This window comes from Phlebotomus papatasi, chromosome 1, assembly GCF_024763615.1.
Source record: "Phlebotomus papatasi isolate M1 chromosome 1, Ppap_2.1, whole genome shotgun sequence".
In the NCBI taxonomy this organism is placed as follows: Eukaryota; Metazoa; Arthropoda; class Insecta; order Diptera; family Psychodidae; genus Phlebotomus; species Phlebotomus papatasi.
The window spans coordinates 30750799-30776992 of NC_077222.1; the positions used below are offsets into that span (position 1 = coordinate 30750799).

The 26194-nt window shown below is 32.9% G+C and overlaps 1 protein-coding gene across 1 annotated transcript; it reads right to left on the minus strand.

Annotated features, from left to right (window-relative positions):
* Nucleotides 1-365: 365 nt before the first annotated feature.
* LOC129799624 (5-hydroxytryptamine receptor 1) lies at nucleotides 366-24570 on the minus strand. The gene is made up of 3 exons (XM_055843687.1): nucleotides 24451-24570; nucleotides 7306-8249; nucleotides 366-4720 (listed from the first exon to the last, which is right to left on the minus strand). Exons 2-3 carry the CDS (start codon nucleotides 7576-7578, stop codon nucleotides 3713-3715), a joined length of 1281 nt encoding a protein of 426 aa, XP_055699662.1. The 5' UTR covers nucleotides 7579-8249; nucleotides 24451-24570; the 3' UTR covers nucleotides 366-3712.
* Between the last annotated feature and the right edge of the window lie 1624 nt (nucleotides 24571-26194).

Consider the following 26194-nt stretch of genomic DNA (forward strand, 5'->3'; position numbering starts at 1 on the left):
ATTTCAGCGTAATTGATATACGAATTGCTTTCGGGAAAGATTTTTTTTATTTATCTCAGTTTTTCAATAAACATTAAAAAAATCCCTTAATTGATATATTTTTTAAGGGTGGATTTGGCTCTTTTTTCGACCTAAAATAAAATAAACAATTCAAGACATTAATAAATCAGTATCAATAAACAATACGAGAATTATGGTCTGTTCTAATATTCTAACGATTTAATCTTAACACTAAACCTACCAAGACCCGGTCAAATTGACCGGTTTAAAATTAACATATATTTAAACGATACAATGTCACTATCAAACTTTATGAATTTTTTAAAATATGCATATAAATATATTTTTCAGTATTGAAATTTTAATTTCTTCTTCTTTTCTAAGACAAATTTGTTAAAAATGCCTACTCTACCGCGATTTGTCATTTGATCGAAAAACAGTCTGTAGGTTTAGTGTTAATACGGGTTAATTAATTAAACTTCACTTTGAAAACAAGTGGTCAGTTATGCTGAAATGTACAAAATTGAGAAAAGGCATGTTTTTCAGTGGGGTATATAAACATTCTTGAATTCCTTATGGTTATTTTATAAGTTCGCTCACTCTGAACGTTTGAACCAAAAACGAAAAACAAAAAGTGAAGCAAAATTGCTTAAAATTGAGTTTGATCTATAGTCCTTTAGCCGGAATATTTGGAAGACTAAAACATAAGGGAGTTGTGCCTGAAGAGATGGTTCAACAATTAGTAATTTTACTTAAGTGACGAACTAAAATCTGATGGTCTATTTTGAACCATTTTCGAAAAACTCATTTTTGAATGAGATGAAAAACTGAATAATAATAGAGGACGGTATATCGACTTTTATTGGCCTTCTCTTGTTAACTAAAATTGAATTTTATCAAAAATACTTATTTCTTTCTCATCATATGGACTTATTGTATGGCCTGTTACGTATAAAGAAAAATACTGTTTCGTATCTGTACACCAAAATTGAGAAAAATACATTTTAATCTCAAAAACATTTAAATATTTACAAAGTTATCGCGAAAAGTACTTATTCCACCTACTCCACATAACTTAGTATGTTTAGTACAATCTTCTAAGTAACTTGTTTGATTAAGGTGATTCAAATGGCCTCTACACACTAGATAAGAAAAATTGTTATCCAATTGACCGTTTTTCCTACACAACGTAGATAGGGAATTTGCTTCAATCCGGTCAGAAGTTTTTCTAAGAGTAGAGGCCATAAGTCTAAGCTATAAAAGCTAGAATTGAGGTTTGTATCTTAAATATTGTACCGTACATACAGGTAATTTGGCACCTTGATGTTTCTTCTTGATGATTCTAGTACTTAAGGATGATCTTTACGGTATTTACTGATTCTATCTACCGTGTCCGACTGGTAAAGACCATCCTTAAGTGCTAGAATTAAGAAAGGATTACGAAGAGCATGGTGGCAAAGTCACCCAAACCTACGGTGTACACTTAGTTTTCTGATATCCGGATGACAGCTGTCAAGCACTTGAGAAATAAAAAAAAGACTAGATTTTCATCTGTCATTTTTACTCTCAATCATCTTGATATTGGAAATAGAGCGTATTGTTTTAATAAAAGAAAGTCAAGGGCTGCGTATATACGATTCCCTATCTCCGTATCAATTATATAGAAAGGGGTGCGAGAATAAAGATGACAAACAAAATACTATAAAAATAAAGAGTGTATAAACAAATTTTATTTCGCTTAAGATATTGAGCAACACAATTTTTTCTTGTCTTTCAAACATATTTTTAAGTTTTAAAGGCGAATGAACGAAACGAAGTTCGGTAAAATCTAAAATTCATATACATAATTTCGAAAACATGTCTATGAAACAAGAGCATTAGTAAGTGTGCCATAATGCCTGGTAAATTGTCAAAATATATTATTAGCGAAACAATAGCTTTTGTCTATTACCCGTAAAAGCACAATTGAATACCAAAATAATTAAACTCTACTGAATGGATGTTTCAAAATATGAAATAATAAACAAATTTTGATTAAAATGTTAGAAAATCCATACCATCATTAGCACTTTTGCACGATACTGTGTATTAAAATAATCTGTGGTTGAAGTAATTGCTTTAACGTTCATACTAACTATAGGCCATTTTGAATATTCAAACTTGATAAATAATTAATCAGGTATTTACAATAAATTTTGCATGTTTCAATTAAAATTGAACTGTCGCAAGATTACATGCATTAAATTAAATAGAGTATGGGAAGATTGAAATGATATAAAAGTAAGAGATATAATTTTCATGAGTTGCAGAATAAATATATTTCTCTCATGAATATTAAATGTGACAAATGAATTTTGGTCAGCAAATTATTAATTGAAATAGAGAAATAATTGTAAAATGACCAAAACAGCATTTATAATTAGTTAATGATTCTTCATCCCTCAGTATAACAAAAAATATATATGTATGTGTTTTTGTGATGATTCTATATTTTCTCTGCACATCGCACTGTAAATTCCTCTATTACTTATGAAATGATGTGTCCATTGAATTGCTACCAAGAGAGGAATATAATGGTGTTTCTTTTTTATTCACTAGAGGACATTATAATATTAAATTGATTTTCTTTCACTGTTTATATGTACACTTATGAATTTTGTAATTATACAATACATTACCACTTTTTTCTATCAATTTAAAGTAGGGTTCTCACCATTGGGACCTATAATGTTACCCAGAATCTCATCACACTTCATTATGCACAACATCAAATCCACATAATTGTAACTATTCTTCACTACATTCAAATAAATTCAGTGTGTTGTGTTTTTTTTTTTCATAGAAACATATTTGGTCTCATTTGCACGATCTTGCGTAAAAATATATCCTTACTTAGAACATTTTTGTGTAGTTTTTTTTTTTGTTTTTTGTAAAAAATCTTTACGAAAATCACAAGTCTTTGAAATAAAGTTGGTATAACAAAACTATACAAATAAGGGTTTGCCGTCACCTGCTCTAACTTTGAGGCTTTCCCAGCACTCAAAATAGCACGTGGACAAGCAGTGCGAAGTATAACAGTTTTTTCTTTTATATTCAAATTCGAAAAAAGTATTGGAAGAAAAATTTTTGAAATTTAGTTTTTAACGACGCATTGCTTTTCAGAAGGTTCATTGTTGTTTTTAAGATGGAACTTTCAAACTACAATGAATGTGCGCGTTAACTAGGTATCACATACATTATAACAGTAGCATATAATCGAAAATAAAAAAGGCAAATATTGTTATCAAAAAGTGACATTACGCCATGCATTTCTTGTTCCGTTGACAAAACGATACTAGCGCCGAGGAATTTTTGAAGAACAAACTAAACTTGTTATACGTTCCTTCCGTTAAATCGGATTATAAATGTTTGATGTAATAATTCCTTTGTTGCAACGTCTTCTTGACAACAATATTCACCTCTCCCATTTGTGACTAGTGGCAAATGTCAACCCATATACATGATCCTAGATTTATAATTTTCCTTCGTATGGAACTGTTATACGCGCTGTGCTATTCCTTGACTTGGGATTCACTGGAGTTCGAGAGTAATGTGGGGCCTGCAAATGGTGCTGTGGGTCACATTTTTTTACTATAGTTTCACACACAAACATAGCACGGCCGGCCTAGAAGGTGTGATCCTGCTGCAGGAGGCAGGACCATGGCTCCTGATTTCAGAGAAAGCTCTCGCGCGCATTCTGACCCTCGCCACCCAGCACTACGCGTTGGGAGGCTGGTTCGCCATATTGGCTGTGGTAATATTCCTCTCGCATCATAACATTGAGGCTGGAACAGCGGAAGTACAGGATCTCCTGGAAGGGTTTCCGGAAGTCGCGATTGAGGGTGGCATAGATGATGGGATTGAACAGTGAATTTGCATAGCCGAGCCAGAGGAAGAGCGACGAGAGAGTCTTGGGCACGGGGTGATTGTCGTCCAGGAAGGGTCTTACGAGGGCGAGAATGAAAAATGGCAGCCAACAGACGGTGAAGGCAGACATTATGATGCCCAATGTTGTGGACGCTTTGCGCTCCTTGGCCAACTGGAAGCGCAGTTTTTTCTGATGTGGTGATCCGATAAGTGCAGTCGCCCCTACTGCCTCTTTCGGTTTCTCCTGAGTGCCCCCATTGAGGGCCTTCTCGAGGTGTGTCTGAGCACGCTTCTCGTCCAGCACTATTCGCCGTGCCGCCCGGAAGATTCGATAGTACACAAACAACATCACCGAGAGCGGGATGTAGAAGGAGCCAAGAGTTGCGTATATCTGGTAGCCAAAGTTCTGACAAACAGCACACTGGGGCTCTCCCGTTTCCGTTTCGTGCTCGTTCCCGAGGATCAGCAGCGGTGGCAACGAGATGCAGGCTGCCCCCAGCCACACCAGAGCTACACACAAGAGCATACGACGTGGGGTCCGCTTCACTCCGTACTCCAGGGGTTTCGTGATGGCCCAGTACCGGTCCACGGAGATGGCGCATAGATTGAGTATGGAGGCGGCGCACGAGAGTACGTCGAAGGACACCCACATGTCGCAAAAGAAGGTGCCGAAGGGCCAGTCTTCCACCACCTCGTATATGAGGGCCGTTGGCATGACCAGTAGGGCCACGCACAGATCCGATACGGCCAGAGATACAAGCAGATAGTTGCATGGACGGCGCAACTTTCGTACCTTCACCACCGCTATGCATACCTATTTGAAAGAGTGTAGTTTTTACTTGATCAGTTGTGAAATAACTTTAATTTAGAAAGCTAAGATAAGCAATTGGTGGTTCCCTATATCAATCCAGAAAGAAGAGATGTAAAGGTATCATCTGTCTAATTTTTATACGTTAAATTAAAGTTGTACTGGTATACCGTCAATTTATAGGGTTGCTTTGACTATACATGGTTTTAAGATTAAGATTTAGTATACTCTGAAAAAAAAAAATGTTTTGTTAAACGGACAAATAGATTTTGTTGAAATTTTGTCAAAAGGATGTTATTTATCAATTTGACAAAACTTTTTCTTGCATTTTATATCGAAAACACCCTTTTGACAAATTTTTAACAAGATTCAGTTGGCCGCCGATTTGACAAAACTTTTCCATATTCTGTATGGAAGAACATCCTTTTTACAAACTCGTCTTGTTAATTTGACAAAACATTTTTTTTTCAGAGTAGGAAATTTATTTAGGGTACAGTTTCATAGATTTTAGACCGTTTTACTGCCTATATCACAAGGTTTCATAATTATTTTTCCACTCTTCTATCATGTGACTGAGAAATAATCAGACCTAAGATACGGTATCAAGGTCTGAGGGTGTAAATATTTAACTTAAGTTCATTGTAATTTCATTCAGAGGTCCTTATTTAACCCTCTAACTTTTCGGAGTCAATCCAGAGCAGCATTACAAAAATCGCATTTTCTGCGACAATAATAGTTTTATAGATTTGAAATTGCTATAGTGTCCTCGGTCATAGTCTTACTGACATCTTCTGCAGGTTTGAACTAATTTTGACTCTTCGTTTAGTTGGTATCCTCAGTTTTGTGTGACAGGTCAGAGAAAAAGTGGGAAAAATTTTTATACAAAAAAATCACATTTCCAAATTCAAGAAAAATACCGGTTTAAAGTAATCTGAGTAAAATAAATTTATTTTTTACTCAAAGATATGTCGTTCTACTTTGTAAATTTTAATTTAGAAAATTGAAAAAAAATAAAATGTGAATTTTATGACCGAAAAAATGTTCAACAATTTTTTATATTAACGCATTTTGCACCTAAACTAAAAGAGATAATAAAGAACGGATGATGTTTTTGAGTTCATTAAATCATAATTAGATTAGAAAAAATATATAGGATAAGTGTGCCAAATTCCGGCCAGCTTGCAATTTCGGCCACCTTTTTTGTTCCTCGAATTTCCATGAACTTTTAGATTTTACGTACTCTAGAGATTATACAATGCAAAAGAATAACAAAAAAATATAGCTTCGACAAACGAGATGACGTGAAAAATATATTGGAAAAATTCCCGAATGGCAAGGAACTGAGAATTAAGGTGGCCGAAATAGGGCACCAAAGCTATGTCTATATTTTTATTCTTTTTAGAATGTATTGAGTGTGATTTTAGAGTAAATAAAGACAGTAAACTCTTTACAAGGTTCCAAGCAACACTCTTTCAGAAGAAAGAATAAAAAAAAATCAATTTGTATTTAAAATATTACATATCAAACTTGAGACTCTGAGGCTTGCATGCAACTATGCCGAAATTTGGCACACTTACCCTGTGTCACTACTTTTTTTTTGCATATTAAAGAAACAGACGTTGGAAGGTTAAGGGAATCTGAAAATCTTAATTGTTTTTCCCAGTAAAATAATGACACCTGTGATGGTAAATTCAACACAAAGAAAGGAAAACCATCTTAGAAAGACCTATCTAGGTCTGCTCCTAAGGCACGACCTGTGTAAGATTAAACCAGATTCATAGTATTGCCTTATGCCCTGGCCACTCCTACTAAGGCGAGAGACAATTATTACACTACATTCCCATTAGTTTTACACTAAAAGTCGTTTCTCGGCTGAAGCCGTAATGCCCTAGTCGCACTTACGACTTAAACCGAGAGACGACTATTACTGGAAAATGAGGGAAATGTAGTTTAACCATTATTTCTAATATAATTACCCGAAACCGTCTCTCGGCTAATCCTCAGGTCTGTCAAGGCCCTAAGTCTGTCTAGGGCGTTAGAGTAGGATATTAGTAATGAATACAAAAACATTTCTGTAGTGAAATCATATTAAGGAATGACCCGGGTTATGAGTAAGTGATCCTATTTTAAGTTATTTAATTAAGGCAAAAGACATCTGTGAAACGAATAACAAATCCAGTTAAATAACTTTTAGATGTTCCTTGCCATATTCAACCTATCAAGGAGTTTTTTCGCTATTTTGTATTGAACGTTGGATATAAAAGTTAAGACGGCGGTGGACGCAATATACAAAGGGTTTGTATATTCGTTGAATGTTGCGCTTCTGATGCATTTCCGTCGATAGGTAAGTAACTATGTATCTAATACTTATAAAGCCCTTGCAAATTTGATATTTAGTTAGACTTTATCTAGGCTGTCAATTTTATATCAGAATAAGCGCTCAAAATAATTATTATTAAGAAATGTGTTCTATGTTTCTTTGATGAGAAACTAGAGACCTTTGAACTAAAGAGATTGTCTGATAGCAGCAAGTAGCAGCAAGTAGCAGCAAGTAGCAGCAATGGTTCGCATTATTGAAAAGTAAAACTTACCAGGATGTTGCCGATAATGGTGCCCAGAATAACGATCAGCAGCACGACGCTGACGAAGATGGATGCGATTGGTGAAGCGTTGTTCTCCGAGAGGGAAGTGCCGTTGGGCGAGATGGTGGTGACTGCGTCAAGGAGGGCGGCGTTGGTGCTTCCGGGCAGCAGGGGTGCTTCGAGACTGGCAATTGTAGAGGCTGAGGTTGAATTTGTGGCCAGCAATGGTGCAGTTGTGGTCAGTATATCATCTAAGAGTGCGGGAGTCGATGTGGAATCCATGCAGGTGAATTTACAGGATGGGAATCTGAGGGTGCCCAAATTAAGCCCCCATTCCCCTAAACTTTTCTCTTGCACACGTCACACTTCGACGGGCGGATTACCGTTCACCAAGAGCAGGTGGGTGCTCGTTGTGGGAACACACTAGTGATCTTGTCTTGTGATTGAAAATTGCACATTTATGTCTTCATCACCTTCAAGGTGGTATTCACACTTTTAGTCCACGTCCACCGACACATTTCTCACACCAGTTTAAAGCCCCCAACTCCTTAATCATTCGACTTTTGAATCCGTGGGCGGGATGGATTCACATCTCTGGCTTCCTTTTTGGCGCGGAAAAGCAAAATTCCTCGCTGCGGAAGTTTCACAAACACTATCACACAAGTATATCTACACAATTTCCCCAAAGTTCCACGAACCCTCAATTCGTGGCACAAGTCGATGTTGATCCAAAAATATGTCCACTGTGAGGAATGTTGCTGGTGGGGCTTTTTCGACGAAACTGACGCAATATCGTAATGAGTATGACATCACACAGGAATCACTGGCAAATGTTGGCGTGTACAGTTAAACATTTCCTTTTCAGCGGTATTCGCTCCCTTGCCAAATATTTACATGGGGTCAAGCTGGGGTGAAAAGAGCACTTCCTCACGACACCATCAGAGAGACACAATCTGAAAGAGAAACCAGTGATAAGCTTGGTTTAGCCTATGAGAAAATGTGATTCTGTTGTAGTAAATCCGGTTTATAATACAAATTTAATCAAAGCTTAAAAATTACTTTATGGGTTTATAAGTTTGACAGCATTTTTGAACGGTATCAATAAGGCTAATATACTAAAATACTGAACTAATAATTTCTAAAATATAATAATAATATTATTGTTATTATAACTGTATTATTTTATTGTGTAATCTAAATTATTTTGAGGAACAGAAGAAGTGTCCGAAATTGCAAGCAGGTCGAAGTTTGGTACAATTTCCCTATGTGTTTTTTTTTTAATAAAATTATTTATCACATTCTAAACTTTTCGAGCAAGCTATGCGTTCTGAAAAAAATCCAAATTCTAAATCTTTTAACCGCGATTTAACAAAGATTCAATAAAGTTCTGTAATAGCGCTATTTTATTTTAAAATATTAAATTTTTTCCTCAATTATGCTTAGTTAATTTCTTTTGTATTTTAAAATTAATTGCAACAAGTTTCAACATAATTAAACTAAAATTGAAATTTGTAACTTTTTTTTTAGATTAATCACAGAAAAAACTCATTATAAATGAACATTGAAAATTTGGAGAAAAGCTTATTTTTAATTTAATGAAGTATTTTAGATGAATCATGCTTTTAATTATCTAAGGATTTTAGTTATTGTGAATGACCCCAATTGTTAAATATATAATAACATGTGTATAATGTTAAAATATTTGCCAGAATAGGTAAGAAAATCCAAAAAATAAAAGTTTTAAATATTATATCCATCAAATAGTTTGCTAGTTTCTTTTAGGTATATAATCACTGTTTTAGAAAGGTAAACATTACATAAAATAACTCAATAAATTCAAGAGTAATTTTCATACATGCCTTTTTATTTATTTTTTACATTTCTTTATAAATTATTTATTACTTTTTGTTTCAACAACGTAAAACAGCTTTTAATCGAGATTTATTATTTATTTATTTTTAATTTTTTTTTTAATCGGAAATCTTATGTAATTATTTTAGGGGCTTTGTCATTTTATAATTGGAACGATTAGAGGATACTAAAATTGTAATATCAAGGAATCTTAGATCAATCTGAGACGGTTAACTAAATCCCATTATCACAAAAGCAGTAAATGCGAATGTTAGCCCAAAGCATAAAAGGGAAAGTCTCATTGTATGTCATTGATTTATGCATAAAAGATTTTTTTTATTACATTTGGCGCAAGAAAAAATTACCATGATTAATTTTAACCTTGCGTAGGAGTCCTTTTCAATAATTCACATTAAAGAATAAAGGATTGAGTGGAAAATTCGTCCAGGGTTATCAGCTTCAAGAGATCCCAATTTCATTTATGTTTTCTACTCAAACTTTTCTTAATGTTGCAAAATTTGCTTTATTTAATTTAGAAAGATTTCCAGGAAAATTGACAAAAGCTCTTTGTTATCTTTGATAAAGGTGAGAAGATTGGATTAAAATTTCACTCTAAAGGCATAAGATCAATTACATAATGATATAATGACTTTGAAATTTAGAGCTCATTTAAATACCAAAAGTGGATAAATTCTAGGAAATCATGTAACTAAATCAATTTTCGTAATTTTCTAACCAGCCCCATCCTGCAATATGAAAAATTTGCGTGACTTTGCATTTTTTTTTCGTGTTTGTAGAACATATCATTTCAATATTTTGCAACCCTGAATCAATTTGAATTTGGAATCACTTTGATAAATTTTCAAATGAATTCTCGATGAATTGCAAAAAGTAGCTTTTTCCACTCAGTAAAAAATTCAAAAGGGACGAGCTGCTAAGTAGCTGAACTCTCATTGGAAATTTAGTGATGGAGAAAACTCATTTAAATTTATTGCTTCTGACTTTTAATTGATCTTTTTAGATATTCAGTCTTGTACAATTTTAATCAATTCCTCTAAGAGCTACTGTTCACTTGGCCATTTCTTGCTTTAAATAAATTTAAGTAAACAATGGTAATTTACTATAGCTTCTTTTAAAGATAAATTCACAAGGATTTAACTGAAATATGTAAAATAATTTTAGGACTAGATAATAAACTATTATGTAACACAACATAATTTAAAAGAATTAAGCTCACTCGTAAGCGAAATTTCTGAACATACATATTTGTTCTTCTCCTTTAATATCAGTAAAATATCTGGTAACCTATATGATATGAATCCAGGACGCTTGAATGCTACAACAATCGCTCTGACATTTAACCCATTTTATACAAAAATTATAATGAAGGGAATAACTGAATAAGAAATACTCTTTTTATAGAGCTTTTAGAAAAGGACAAAGTTGATTCCATTTAGTTCTAAATGATGAGAAAATATTTTTAGAATAAAAATTGAGAGCTACTCATACTTGTAATGAGTTAAGATTCTAATTCGCAAAAATACTAGGGGAAAGTGCTCATGCTTGATACCATTGGAAGTTTCGTAATGACTAAATTTTTCCTATGTTTCTCATTAAACGTGACTCCGCAATATATTTTAAAAACTGGCCACTTTCCCATAGTTTTTAAAATATGATTTCGATGAGTCACATAACATAGAAAATTTAGTTATTACGAAGCTTCCAATGGTATCAAGCATGGGCACTTTCCCCTAATATTTAAAATTAAATATATTTTGTATTCCTTCACTTCAAACGTATCACGCAAGCAAATAAACCTTTGTAAAATTTCGAAAATTAGTGATTTATAATATCTGAAAACTTTTTTAATACTTTTTCTAAGTAACATCAAAATCTCAAAATTACAAAGAGAGAACGAATTATTCCTCTGTAATTTCCAAATAGCGATTTAATCCATGAAAATATATGACGATCAATTGACGTTTAAATATTTTTGATGAAAGCATTTCTTTGTGAGCTACTGAGAGCCATTTGCTCTCAGTAGTTCAATTTTTGAGCATTACGTATGTCCCCAGTGGCATTTACAAATAGGGTAAGTGTGCCAAATTTCGGCATAGTTGCATATAAGTACCAAAGTCCTAAGTTTGAAATGCAATAATTTTAATTCATATTGATATTTTTTGTTACTTCCTTTTCGGGAGGGCTGTGTGGAACCTTGAAAACTAGTTTATCATCTTTATTTTCTTTAAATCACTTCCTAAAATATTGAAAAAAACAATAAAAATATGGGCATTGCTTTGGGTAGTATTCCGGCCACTTTGAGTGAAATTCCGGCCACCTTTTTTCTGTCCACTTTTGTAACGCAACGCATAGTAAATTTCAAAACGTCAAACGGAGAGAGTTTAATATATAGTTTAATACGTTTATATGACCCACAAGCTCTGAGATCTTCCGTGTAACTTGTCCTGAAGACCTGAAAAGTAGCATCTCAAATTTACGCGCAGATTTCCGTAGCAATTTGCCCTTCCTGAACTCTTCCAAGGCCTTTTCCACATCATAATTTTCATAGAAGCGATGGTTTTTTTTCTCTGGACATTGTAGAACTCAGAAATTGAAAAAAAAAAAACATGAAATGAATAAGAAATTTAGGAAAGCAAAAGATGTTGCCGGAATAGGCAACACTACCTCACCGGAGAGACGCTCACAAAGTATATACTTTTTTTATGCGAAATACAGGATCCAGCTGGGAAATTTTATCCGAAATTTAAAGATTGATATACTATTAGCATAAACAGAAACAATCTGTAATGAAATTAATCAATTTTCATGAAAAACACCGAAGGAAAACCTTCTGCACTTCACCACAAATCACAAGACTGATCCACACAGAGTTTTTACAACGCAATTTAAATTCAAATTATACCTAAAATTTAACGATTTTTGTGTTAATACATCCTAAAATGAATAAATATTTAAAAGCAAAATGAATTCATTGACTATTCGAAGATTACATACATAATTTTAATTAATTTATTTTCATGGCCGAAATTACACTCAAAGTGGCCAAAATTAGAAGCTGGCCGAAATTTGGCACACTTCCCCTAATTAGGAACAATTTTACGAGAAATTTTTTTTCGTATACTTAATATTCTACTTAAATTACATTCTATCATTGGTTAGAGTTAGAAAGGATATAGAGATTTAGCCGGCAAGAGAACACGATAGTTTGTCCTAAAATATTTTATGAAAATGATCTTTAATTATTTATTGATTAAGGGAATAAAACATAATAAATTGAAAATCTAGAATAAAAATTTTGACTTTTTAGGTCAGAGGTCAGCGAAACCTGTTTGAATTGAAAGCAAATAAATGTGAAAATAAGTCTGTCCAGGTAGCATTTTGACCATTGACATACAATTTTCATTTGACGTTTGTTCGGTTTGAAACGGTTCTTTCTCACCTCTGTTTTAGATAGAAACTTTAGCATTTCTAATAAATTGCTCTTTGAAATTTTCCGTCTGTCGAAGTATTTGTCTTTTCAGTAGAATTTTGCACAAATTACTTTTCTTCAGTGTTTCCTGATCGAGTATAAAGTGCAAAATATGAAAATGAATATGCAGCAGGAAATAATTTATATCTGTATCATCTCTATTCACTTTTGCGTGTCTTTTTTGGGCAAAATCATAACTAGGTGGAATCTGCGAAAACTTCAGAGAGTTTCGCCCCATTGAAATGCAAATATGCAAATTATTATTTATGACTCCCACAAATCGACTTTTCTCATTTAGAAGCATGCACTAGTGGAGGATTTATGGCTGTGCCAGGGAGTGAAAGTCAATTTCTCATTGGGGAAAAGAGCTTTAGCATTACAGCCCACATGTGAATACGTGTACGTGTTGCTGAGGTCAGTCATAAAATCATTAAATTTTCGTGAGAAAACTCTATAAAGTATGGTGGATTTTTTTGTTTTTTCTCGTTTTTCATTGCTCGAATTTAATGGGAGAAAAATCTGTATAGAATCAATTGAATATGGATTATCTATATTTTTTGTTCTTGTTACTTTTGAATGACTCTCAAGATTGTTAAGTTTAATTTTTCGGTTCTGCACTGCATTGTATTTTAATTTCAGGTTTTTAGGATCGATCTTTTCTGACAAACCTATTTCTGAACCGATTTGGACAAAATTCGGATAATTTGTAATGTTTTAAACTACCTCAAAAATCTTATCAAGTTTGAAACAGTCAAATCAGTCAGTGTACTTTTAGCTTTAGATCCTTATATAACAGGTTTTGAGACAATTTACGAAATTAAATGAAATTAGTTTTAAGGTAGTAATGAAAGCTAAAACGGTTCTGAAAGAAAATTCTTTACTTTACTGATTTAGAATAACATCGAGCAGTCAGCGAATTTTCCTTTGTCATTGTTTTTGCTTAATGCAACTTAATTTTTGCCTTCTCTGTCGGAATTTCGCCATGGTATCCTTTCTCGTTCGAGGAAAAAAGCAGGAAAAGCTTCTACAGGGAAATCCAATGCTGAAAATTGCTCCTTTTGAAATGTTTTTTGATAAATGATCCAAATTCGTGCTCCCCGTAATATTACAAAAATTCCATATCGTGGCTCATAACGATGTAATACATACTATTTGTGTATTACATGAAGGCATAATGATTCTTTCAAATCTCAGTGTCTGTAAGCAGGGGAAATGGTTTAAAAATGTAACGATAATGAAATATTACACAGAGAAGGTTTAATTACTTAATCTTCCGTCTCTTGGGGATGGGAATGTATTAACTATATATACTGTTTTGAGGTGAAAGAGGATAATGTAAGAGGATATCATTAGTGATTAATCTTATTCCCTCCTGGGCAAATAATATAATTTTCATTCAGCCTTTTCTTTTGCAGATAATGCCAAGGATAATTATGAAAAATTGTTAAAAGAAAAAGAAGTTGATTTTACAACAAAAACTTTCCTCATCAGCTCAACTTTCATCCCATTGGTCTTTCATCATGGGAAGAAATCCGGTCTCTTAACTCGTTTTTTTCGTCGCGATATTATGTTCTAGGGAATTTGCGTTTCACAAAGTGTTGAAAATTTCTTAAAAGACCACTTCGTATCCCCGAGGCTAAATATTCAAAGAATTTGATACGAATAATAACCAAAAACACTTCTTTGTACTCTCAGAAAAATTAACTTCTAAAATAAAGAGGTGTACAATTTTTGAATTATAAATGTCCCTCTAGCTAAAAACCAGAAAGAAAAAACCCGAGAGCATGTTTTAAAAGTGTTTCATTTAAAAGTGTCTCACTCACCCTTTGTTCAAAAGATAAGCTTTGAAAAATTGAGAGCTATTAATGTTAAAATTTCGGTTTCTTATATGATTTCGAAACACATTAATAATTGAATATCTTCATAATAAAGATTAATAGTCTTTAGGCTCACAAAAAAATTATAAAGAAAATAGGGTACCGTGTGCTATTTCTGGACAAGGTGCTTTTCGGGACATAATATGGGTATTTTGGGACACATAAAAAATCCTATAAATAGTTGTTTTCTAATTATTTTTAAGTTCTATATGAAATATTAAGCTCTTTACGTGTCAGATAAACATAAAACTTCTGAAATTTTATTTTATTTAAAGAGTGAAATAAGCGTGTATTGTGAGTGTCACGTTTAATTTTTTACAAAACCTTCAGTGTGGTCAATTTTGCAGATGTCAACACAAACAGTGCTTAGTTTTTTTTCGATTTGAGTCACTTTATAAGTGAAATTTAAACAAATTTTTTATGAAAGAGTGAAGTTTAGAACTTGTACTTAAAGGTAAATAATCAGGCTCAGTGAAATTTATTTGCATAATAGTGACTTTTGTCTGTCCCGAAATACCCAACTGTCCCGAAATATACCACTCTTACTTTTTTACATTTTTTGCTATTTTGTATAAAAAATGATGCATTTTTCAACAGTTTTCGATAAGAATTTTATTCTGGATAGCATAAAGAACATAAATATTTGTATCAACAAATAAAAAAAAATTGAGGAGTCGTTAAACTGTTTGATACTTGAAAGTGCTAAAAAGTGTCCGGAATTACCACACGTTACCCTATAGCGTTGGAATCCTTTCTTCTCATAGTGTAAACCAGAATAGCTATTATCATTTATTCATAAACCAATTATGCTACTAATATATTCATTACATGCCACTGCATTTCTAGCGAAAATATAAAAGATTTAGCCAATATTACCACCTTTTGTATGCATTTTACATTTATTGTAATCAAAAGTCAATGCGCTAAATTATCTTGAGGTATCGGCGGCAGAGTATCTAATGATAGAGAAAATCTTTTCAAAGATAGGAATCTTTCAGAGAACTACTTTGTGGTTTTCTGAGGTTTGCTTCCAATTTAAAAAATCACTTTCAATCTCAATTTTACGGAACTTTCTCATGGCGTGTAGAATATTTAAAGGAAAAAAATATTATAAGCAAAACTCGAAAGTATGCAAAAATACAAATACTCAAATAAATGGGAAATATGTCAAAATATGGATAGGCTTCATTAGAACCGCAAGACTTCAATTCATGGACATATGGGGTAACATGGGGCGTTATAACGCTTAATAAAAACATGCAAAAAATATTTTGGACAGATATAAGGTAAAGTGCCCCCGAGTCGACCGGTTCCTCGACTCGACCGGCGGGCTAATATTTGAATATTTGATGGTGAATTTCTATAAAATTGTCACTGATTCGTATTTACTTATGGAATAATTGTCCTATTAATGTTGGATCATACGCCAAATATTAGTGCAAATATAAATAAATTGAACAGTGAGAGAAATCCGAAAAAGTAAAAAAAAACATTCCGGAAATGTTTATTATACCCTGCAGTATTGATCCGAAATCGGTGTAAATATTATGCTTTTTAGGTGTATTGAGGGTTAAAGTCACCCTTCTTCATGTTAATTTTATCCTTAAAAAGGTATAAAATTTACATTAAAAAATGTTGATATATTTTTACACCTAAAAATGTTAAAGTTATGAGGAAAAAAGTTAATCGTACTCCCGTTTTTTCTCAGTGAATAAATAACTCTACCGGTTGAATTGAGGAACCGATCGACTTGAGGCCACTTTACCTTAATGATAAGCTAAGTGGGGCGCCTTTGAATTGGGGTACCTTTGAATTTGGGTTTTTCTACTATTTTCAAAATGAACTGAGGTTTATTACCATTATTAAAAAATATATCATACACTGAGAAAAAAGACTCTGCGATTAAATTTGCTTCTTCATAACTGTAACACTTTTTAGGTGTAAAAATATATCAACATTTTTTATGTTAATTTTACACATTTTTAAGGATAAAATTAACATGAAAAAGGGTAACTTTAAGCCATAATACACTTGAAAAGGGTAATATTTACACCGATTTCGGATCAATTCTGCAGGGTAAAATTAACTTTCCCTAATGTTATTTTGACTTTTTCGAATTTCTCTCAGTGTAACCATGACTCTAGGACATGTGTGTCTGTTACTTGATTCATTGCCCTTCACTGTGAGAGAAAACCGAAAAAGTTAAAATAACATTCCGGAAATGTTAATTTTACCCTGCAGTATTGATCCAAAATCGGTGTAAATATTACCATTTTTAGGTATATTAGGGGTTAAAGTTACCCTTTTTCATGTAAATTTTATCTTTAAAAAGGAGTAAAATTAACATTAAAAAGTGTTGATGTATTTTCACACCTAAAAATGTTAAAGTTCTGAGGAAAAAAAAACTAATCGCACCCTTTTTTTCTTAGGGTTTGAATGCACTTCAGAAGACGATGCATTTCACAAAGGTGAATTAATCTAAAATTTATTGTGCCAAATTATTGGTAATGATTCTAATTGTGAACAAAAATATAGTATTTTAATGAAAATGGGATGAAAGTAGAGTATTTGAAATCTGGTAAGTATTCTCAATAGATCAGTCTCAAGGAAAATTTACAATTGATAGTACCTATCTAAATTCCTATTCTGTAATCTTGTAAGACTTTTTTATGATAATTTTTAATACTCTTTTTTGTGTTTAATGGGATTGGAATAAGCAATTTTAATAGTGAAATTTCTTTGTGTTTCACCTTTATTGTATGATATTATATATAATACCCAAAAAGTGTCAGAATATACTGAATAATAATTTCAATTTATACAATCTCTACACTATTTCCCAACCACTGACAATGTAATATAATACCTGTCATTTATCTAATAAAATTTCCCATGTACGCCCGCTGACCTTTCGCCCCTTCAGTGATCCAACAAAAGGGAGGACTGGCTTCCAACAATGTTATGTGGGCAGAATATGGAGAACAGCGTTAAAATTAATAATCTCTGATATAAAATATAATACAGTGGTGTTTGCAGCTGTCATTTGCTCAATTAAAATAGGCAACTTTCACACACCTCTATTATTATTAATATCACCTAATTTGATTTACACGAACCATCGTCGTACTTTGGCGTTATTAATCCAACACCTCCACTACCCCAATTCATGATTACATCAATCGATTTTATATCAAAAGCTATTCTAAACTGCCTAATTGAATGATAACACATTTACAATTCTATCGTACTGCTCTGCTATTCATAAATGACGGAGATTGAAATTTTGCTACAGAAAATACAATTCCTTTCTGCTCAATTTATAGCTCAATTCTTTCCACCCGGAATAATGCAAAATTTTTATTGGTCACACGGGTGGAAAAGAGCTGAAACAATAAAATCCAAATCTTTTGGGAAAATGTGACTTTGGAAAATATTCTTTTAGTTTCACAGCATGATACTTGCAGTCAGACACGGAGTTCCACATTTTCTTTTATAGATTTTTGCAAAACTTTCATAAGAGGGATGTTCATTTCACTTTTCAAAGTACAGGTGCTTTTTAACAAATATTAAACTGTCATAACATTCAAATATTAAATTAAATTCAATGTCTGAGGAAATATTACAAATAAATACAAAAAAAAAACAGACAGAAGTGTTCGCTCTAAGAGCGGAGACAGAGACTAATGCTAGAGTCAGCAGTAAGTAAAAAAAGACGTAACGTTAACTTCAAACTTAGGGGAAAGTACTCTCCTTTCGAACGTTCATACCTTCGAATAATGTGAATTTTCTTTGATTTTCCAAGAAGATTTACACAAAATTATCACATAATTATTAATAATTGATAATAAGATATGCTAATATAATATATAATAGAAATATGTAAGCCACTTAGGAAAAGTAAAAGAAAATTCACATTATTCGAAGGCATGAACGTTCGAAGGGAGAGTACTTTCCCCTAATCATTTATTGGACTTAGAATTGGACTTATGATAAAAGGGGAAAGGGTACCTTATTGTCTTCTCTAGCAAACACCTCTTCCGTATTGTTTAAATTTGATAATTTTATAAGACTGGATTTTTATAACCCTGCCTAAAGAAATGCATTTATTAGCCTCTAATCAATAGAGCACTCTCTCATTTTAATCTACGAAAAGAGCAATGAAAAAGTTTTAATTGTATGGACGTTAATCATCGCTGTATGTCAAAAAAATTCTCTTTCATTCAGTTTTCACCATTTAAAAGAAATTAAGCATGAAATTCGAAAATTTTCTACACCCCCTGGACAGTGAAAAAAAAACCCATGGTGAATAGACAACGAATAGCTTTACTGCTGTTCCCATTTATGCATGCAAGATCAGACGAACAAAAAAGAAGTCTTATAAACTTTCAGACTACAATTGATGAATAACTGAATAATGGAAAAGTTAATGCGCATGAAAAGTTAAAGTTTATGAAAGATTTTAGTAGTATCATCTTTTTGTCTTCTTTTCCGAACTAATATTTCTAGTAAAAATGACTTTTTTTTGGTAGAAAACTAAGGTAGAACTTTTGTATTAAAGTTCAGCCTCATAAATATAGAGCAAAAGTCTTGGGTATGTTACAAGAGGTGATTTCTCTATAAAGGCATGAACGTTACATTTTTCGAGAGACAAAGTTTTATTATACAGAAGATATACAAACAGAATACAGAATTTCTGAGTGATCTTTCCTATATAATATTCTATAAGTGTGAAAAGGTACATGCCAAAAGTGCCCTAAAACATGAAACATATGGCAAAATCTTTTTCCTTTTTTTATGTTTTTCCCTTGGTGTTGAATATTGTCTATCTATGCACATAAGTTGAGTGTTAAAATAAATTTTCAAGCTCAACATTGCGGCAACACTTATAATTAGAGAGGCGGAAAAATCGGCTTGGAAAACTAATTTCGTTCACTGAATATGGACACAGAAAGAGTCGTAAAATGTACATTACGACTATTTTATTCTCTCGATTCTCGTTTTTCTTCACACACTTTTCCGGATACACTTCCTTTCAAAAGTATAGGAACTTTGCACTATCTGATAAACTTTATTCTGAATGCTCTACATAAAAGTTTACGATGAAGAAGGACATATTTTAATACCTATTTATTAATACTGGCGAAGCGGTTTAAATAGCGGTCAAGTTATTAAATGAAGCTTAGATGAGATCTTGTTGCATGTTTGGAGGGATTGAAAGGACATTATAGACCGAAACATTAAACAATCAGATTATTTGGCGAAATTAATCGATATATTGACAGGCCAAATATTTTTAGCTACCTACAAGAAACTCCGGAAAGTCAGTTAAAATATTCTAACTGAACCGCTTAAGCCCGTGTTCTGAACTACAGGTTGTCTGATAAGTCCGCGGAAATACATGAAAGAAACATAGCGTAATTCCAAAACAATTTTTTGCTAAATAATCTTCTATCACTTCAACGTATTTGACCAATTGGAAGAGCGTAAGGCCTATTCGACGCTTGTCAACCCAGTCGAAGGCAGTTTCCCGCTAATCCTAATCCTTCACTTCTTTGACATTCTCTACCCTTACCATCCTTATGGGTTGCTTTTGGGGCCTTTACTGTTAGGTAACTGTCCTCAGTATCAGTGAGGGAGCATCAGTCGTCGTGGATGGTTCACTCTCATGAAGTGAGAAATGGGTGGTCTGTTCAGTTCTCCAATTACCCCCTAATGGTTTAATATTTAGTGGGGTTGAATTAACACTTCTTTGACAGGGAACCCCTATTGACACTTTCGTCCAAATGTTGAAATTTATTTAATACATTTAATAAAATGTAAGTAATATGGCGTTTTTTTCATGAATCTACGTTTTTTTTAATAAGGATAAGTGTTCAAATTTCGCATTCCAATTGGTACAGAGTGGCTCCGTTCAGTAATAATCTTTCGAAGAGACAAAGCCACTCCAAAGCCAAGCCAAAACCATTCGAAAATCAACCGGAAGCCGAAAGTGCAAGTTCACGTACTCGCCGCTTTAGCGCTGATTGTTCTGGCATGTCGAATTTCGATATTCTTGACACTTCACAAAAAGTGAATTTTTGTGTAGTTTTGTGGAAATTCAGGACGGCAGAACGTCTTAATTACACTTTCACTCAAAGAGATGTCCTTTTTAGGAACTTGCTCATTTTTGTGTAACTCGTCGGTTTAAACGTTCGAATTTCCAACGGATTTTTAGGTAAATTCTCTCTGATATACCTTCGAATCGGTAAAGGAAAAACCTCTACCGGAGAGAGCTCTCAAATGGGGAAGGTTATTACTGAACGAAAGGAGTAGGGTGTCAATAGACCCTGACACGAGTTCTTAAAGTGTCAATAGGTGTTCCTTTTACCCTAATTTGGGCAGACAAAACAATTGTGGACCTGAATAAAATAATTGTAAGGACCAGCTCCATTTTTTCGAAATACAGTGGAGTCTCGTTATAGTCCATATTTGGTTTCAGATTTGACACTTGGGTCGCACTATAGTCCATGTAATTTTTTAAAATTATCAACGACTTTTAGTATTGAAATTGCTCGACGGCTTCCACTTTCTTTGCGCTTGTGGTACTTGTCCTCGCTCTCTTCATTATGGATCACAATTATCACAACTACTCAATAAAGTTTTCCAAAAATATTAAAATGATTATGAAAACATTGCATGTCGCGTACACTGAGAGAAAACCGAAAAAGTTAAAATAACATTCCGGAAATGTTAATTTTACCCTGCAGTATTGATCCGAAATCGGTGTAAATATTATGCTTTTTAGGTGTATTAGGGGTTAAAGTAACCCTTTTTTATGTTATTTTTACCCTTAAAAAGGTGTAAAATTAACATTAAAAAATGTTGATATACATATTTTTACACCTAAAAAGTTTTAAAGTTATGAGGAAATGAAGTTAATCGCATCCCCGTTTTTTCTCAGTGTAGGTTAGCCCACAGAAAGGCTTACATTATTATCCCTCAAATAATCTTTAACCATTGCGAAAGGCTGTTTCCGGCTATTCTGCAAAATATGCTTTTAAGGCTGCTATTGCTTCTTTTTTCGATTTAACCGTTGGTCACGGAGGAATTTCTTTACGTTTCTGGACAAACGAAAGTCCCTGGAAGTCAAATCTAGCGAATACTCTGGAAGATCAAGGAATTTGTATTTCGAATCTTTGAGTTTCGACATTGATTTTCGAAATGACTTTATGAACAGATGTTTCGGCTTAGTGAAACTGCTTTTTTTTTAAACTGAAATTCAGTTTTTTCATAAATTTATGGGTTTAATTGAACCAAAAGTTTGTAATAATATTAAAAATTCATTATTTTATCTAGTTTAAGAAAATAAATTAAAGAGCAACCTGAAAGTTAAGATTGGAACCCTCTTAACCGACATTTCAAGTTTTGTTTATTTGAAAACGAATACCCAGCTTCACATTCCTGAAATAATTATTTTATCAATTTAGGATCGTAGTGTCCAAGACTTATCTAAATTTATAAGACGATGCGTAAAATTGGTTGTAATATACATAAGTTCAAATGGGGATCAGAAAATAAAGCTGGAAAAGTTTTTTTTGTTGAATTTTGAATTTGCGCGGTACCACTTTTCCACTAGTTTTTTTTTTTCATAATAAATTGGTTTGAAATGTCTGTGATATGAGCCATCTTACGCCTAATCACATTTGGATCAGCATGAACAATAACTTGGATTATTTTCAACATTTCTGTGTTGGTGCGAATTTCGGGCTTTCACCTCATCTTCGAGGATTGCAAACCGCCTTGAAACTCAAATGATCAACTGCAAATGACTGATTTTGAAGGAGGATATGCTCCTAGTTCATTTAGCATTTTTGGAATAAATTTGCGTTGTTTTATACCTTATCAAAAGACTTAATCACTGCGCGAAGTTCCGAATATGTCAATTTGAAAAATGATCTCACGCGTGAACTTCAATTGACTAGCAAGACAAGAAAAAATTGTCATTTCGAAATTAAACTTAGCATTAGATTCACATTTAGTATTTACATTTAGTATTGATAGTACTAAACAATCAATCACTTAAAATTCTACCGCTTATTTAAATATGCTTTTACGTGAACTTTTGAAACAACCTATAGGAGGTTAACAGTGATCTGTTTTTCGCGATTTTTTGAAAAAAATAAACGATCGAACCTCTTGAAATTTTTGTGGGTAAGTTAATGCATATTTAAAGCGGTTAAAGAAATTTTTGCAAAAAAAACATAATAGCGAACTAATGGTTGGTTTAGTAGAGCACCTCGTCAAAGAAGTTAATTTAATATTAAAAAGAATAAGCCTTTATTCGTTCTAATCGGTCTGTTTTTCTTAATCTTTCCCACTCTTGCCAAAATAAGTAATGTAGGGGAAACTGGGGCACCACCAAACACGGGGTACTACCAAACACTGCGATTTTTTAATCGGATATTCGACTTCAGAGGATAAGGCCTATATGAATTCATAGATACTATAGGGATGCTTGTCTACTAAAGGAATTGTCGAGATAGTCCAAGTAGTTTAGAAATAAAAATTAGTGTTTGGTTGTACCCCGTGTTTGGTGGTGCCCCAGTTTCCCCTATGGCTTCTAGGTTGGAAAAATATCTATTAAAAATACTTAGGAATATTTGATCAAATAAATAATTAGGGGAGACTGGGCCAGAATTAATCAATTTGCCTTAGAAAGAATTTTGAGCAAATTACTATTTATTCAGAGTAATTGACTTTTTCTCTATTCATTAAAATATTTATCAATCTCTTCCTAATATGTAAATATTTAATATATAAAATGAAAAATTTCATTTGCTAGCTAGTTATGACCTAGTCTCTCCTACTGATATTTTATCGATTTTTGGATATGTAGGACCAATCATAAATCTGATTCCAAATATTAAAACCGGTCAATTAAATACAGCCTTAACGAAATTGGTTAAGAAATAAACTCTCAAACCTTCTATAATAAGTAAATTTTACTAAATACTGTGTTAGACTTTCTTCTTTAAAAATTTGTTTTTGTCTGCACTTTTCGATCAGCGACTGTTTAGGAGTGTGTATTATGTATTTGCAATAGATATTTCAATTGTATTTCAGAACCGAATACAAATCCCGATTTACTACTTACTGATTTTTTTCTCAGTAAATTTTCGTAGTGATTTTGAGTAAAGCTTTTGATTTATGGGAGTGCCAGGAGCGCTAATTTTGAACCCTGAGGAACAATTTATTTCGATTTTCAAATCCAGTGAAGTGAAAATAAAGCATTTCCCAGTGTTTGTCTGCAAGTATGAGAACGAGCTTTTACCTTACATTTTCCCATACTTTTTTTCACTGAAATTGTTGACCCAATTTGCCTCAATCAATTTTTATTATTTGATGAGTAATGATAACATCGAATTGACTGGTAGATTCAAAGCTTCATTCATGAAATATTATTCGCGGCATAGATCCAATTGAATTTAGAATGAGTAAATGGGAGCTATTTTCGTGTTCATTGTTGGTAAGTCCTGCTCCACCTGTACTATACCACTATACAGATTTATGATTTTGACGAGGTGTGCAATACTCCGACGGTCAATATTAAATTTATGGTAAGATATGAGAGGGATGAAGAGGAAATTGAGAGCTTTTTTTCTTGCTCAATGGTATAAAAATAAATAAGAAATACCCTCAGGAATAATATAATTCAATCAGAAGTTTCCATATCAAGACTATTTTATATCTTCATGTCGTAGAAACAAACTATGTGTAACATTTTGGAATAAGCAAACTTTGTAAGAGACTTTTCACTTTGGTTTCCATGTGAAATGGGTCAAGTTTTATATCTATTCACACAACATCCATTTTTTATTCTCACTCCTATGGAAAATACCATTGAATGAGTGGTAAGAAAAAAAGAAAATCGGATACAGGGGATAGTACGGTGCTCACCTTTTCCTTTTCTTCCTGTATGCTAACGAATGATGAGCCAAAATATTGAGAATGTGCTGAACGATGAAACCACTTCTTTCGGCCACTTGAGACTGATACTGCTAACAAAAGTGCGGCATCTGAAAGTAGATGGAAAAAAATATATATTATATATTAGATTATATGTTGGCCTATCACTCACTTACACCCACTAATTAATTATCAATCTCTCTGCTCTTCCATCTTCCCCCGCGAAACATTTCATCCATTCTTAATGGAAGTTTTCTCTTTTCTGTGCACCAATTTTCCCTCATTACCTTTTGCAAATATTTTGACACAAAATTTTTCCCCCAGAATGACAGTCATAAAAGTGGGCAGAGGCAGTTTTATTCCTAATTTACTGTCAAAATTGATAGACACGATATAAATTATGGATGGGTACATACAAAGTGCTCCTTAATTTTATCCCTGTCGGAAATTTATATGCGTCGCTTTTTTGTGAATGCCATAAATTTACAAAACACCCACATACAAAAGTGCTATTTAACTGAATAATAAAAGCATTGGTCATATAATCAATAAAATATCTCATATACGCCCGTATACTGATGTGATTTAAAATTGGATTTGTTTAGTAAAATAATAATTGAAATACAATGTAATTTTTGTGATACTTGGGTACCTTTCAAGAGCACTTCAGTTTACACCGAAGCATTTAGATTAATTTATTTTCAAAGAAACCTCAATGCAGTTCTCAATTCTCACAATGTTCTATATGAATTATATTGAGTGTTACATGAATAAATTCTTTGATTTATCCTCGGAATAAACAACGATGAAATATGCAATAAATATTTAGATACAACTGCTGAGTTGACAGAGAAGTGCTCTGACATTTGCCCTCGGAAATATCCTTTCATGACTGGAAAATTGAAGCAAAAGCTCATTGAATGATACACAGTAATGCTTTATTACATCTCTACTCATTCAGATTTTTTACACGTCCTTTATATCAGGTAAAACATACAATACGAGAAATATTTTTCCATTGTTTCATAAGTTTTGATTTTTTATTTATTTAATTTCATTTTAAAACGATAAAAATCCTAAAGTTATAATTAAAGCTTTTTTACACATAAGGGGTGGTTAATTGTGACACTCACGGTTCAGTGAAACTGTGATTGTAAATGTTTGTGGAAAAATAACGCATTTTTGAGTTTTTTGTGCAAAAAAAAAACGCATGATTTTATGATCCGTGTACAAAAATTTACGTGATTTTTCCACTCGTGTTTCACTCAATTCCCTTAATCACCCCCAGCTTGCACTTGACGAAATAATTTCGCAAAAACATTTGGGTAGTAAAAAGTTGAATTTAGGATGAAAAAGGTGGGTAGAAGCGTCCCAGGCTTTACGAAATGCATGAATTTAAAAAATACTTTCTCATCATTTACCGTTTTAAAATCGTTTAGGGGGAAGTGGGGCTACTTTGAGCTGTAGGGCTACATTTTTATACGATTTTTTCGCATATTTCTAAAGGAAACTGTTTGTTAACATGATGTAATTTGGATAGACAAAATAATTGTGCATCTGAATTATATAATAGTAAGGATCAGCTTCATTTAAAAATAGGCGAAAAAGTCGTATAACAATCTAGCCCCACAGCTCAAAGTAGCCCCACCTCCCCCTATCGGTTCATAATCAATTGAAACCGGTTCAGGATTATCAGAAATTCCAAGACCTTTCCAAGGAATCTAACTTGATCACA

What these genes read in the sequence shown, in the direction of transcription:
- LOC129799624 (XM_055843687.1), bottom strand. Translation starts at nt 7,578, where the DNA reads ATGGATTCCACATCGACTCCCGCACTCTTAGATGATATACTGACCACA. An exon ending in CCATTATCGGCAACATCCTG is followed by an intron (nt 4,721 to 7,305) that starts GTAAGTTTTACT and finishes TCTTTCAAATAG; the next exon opens with GTATGCATAGCGGTGGTGAA.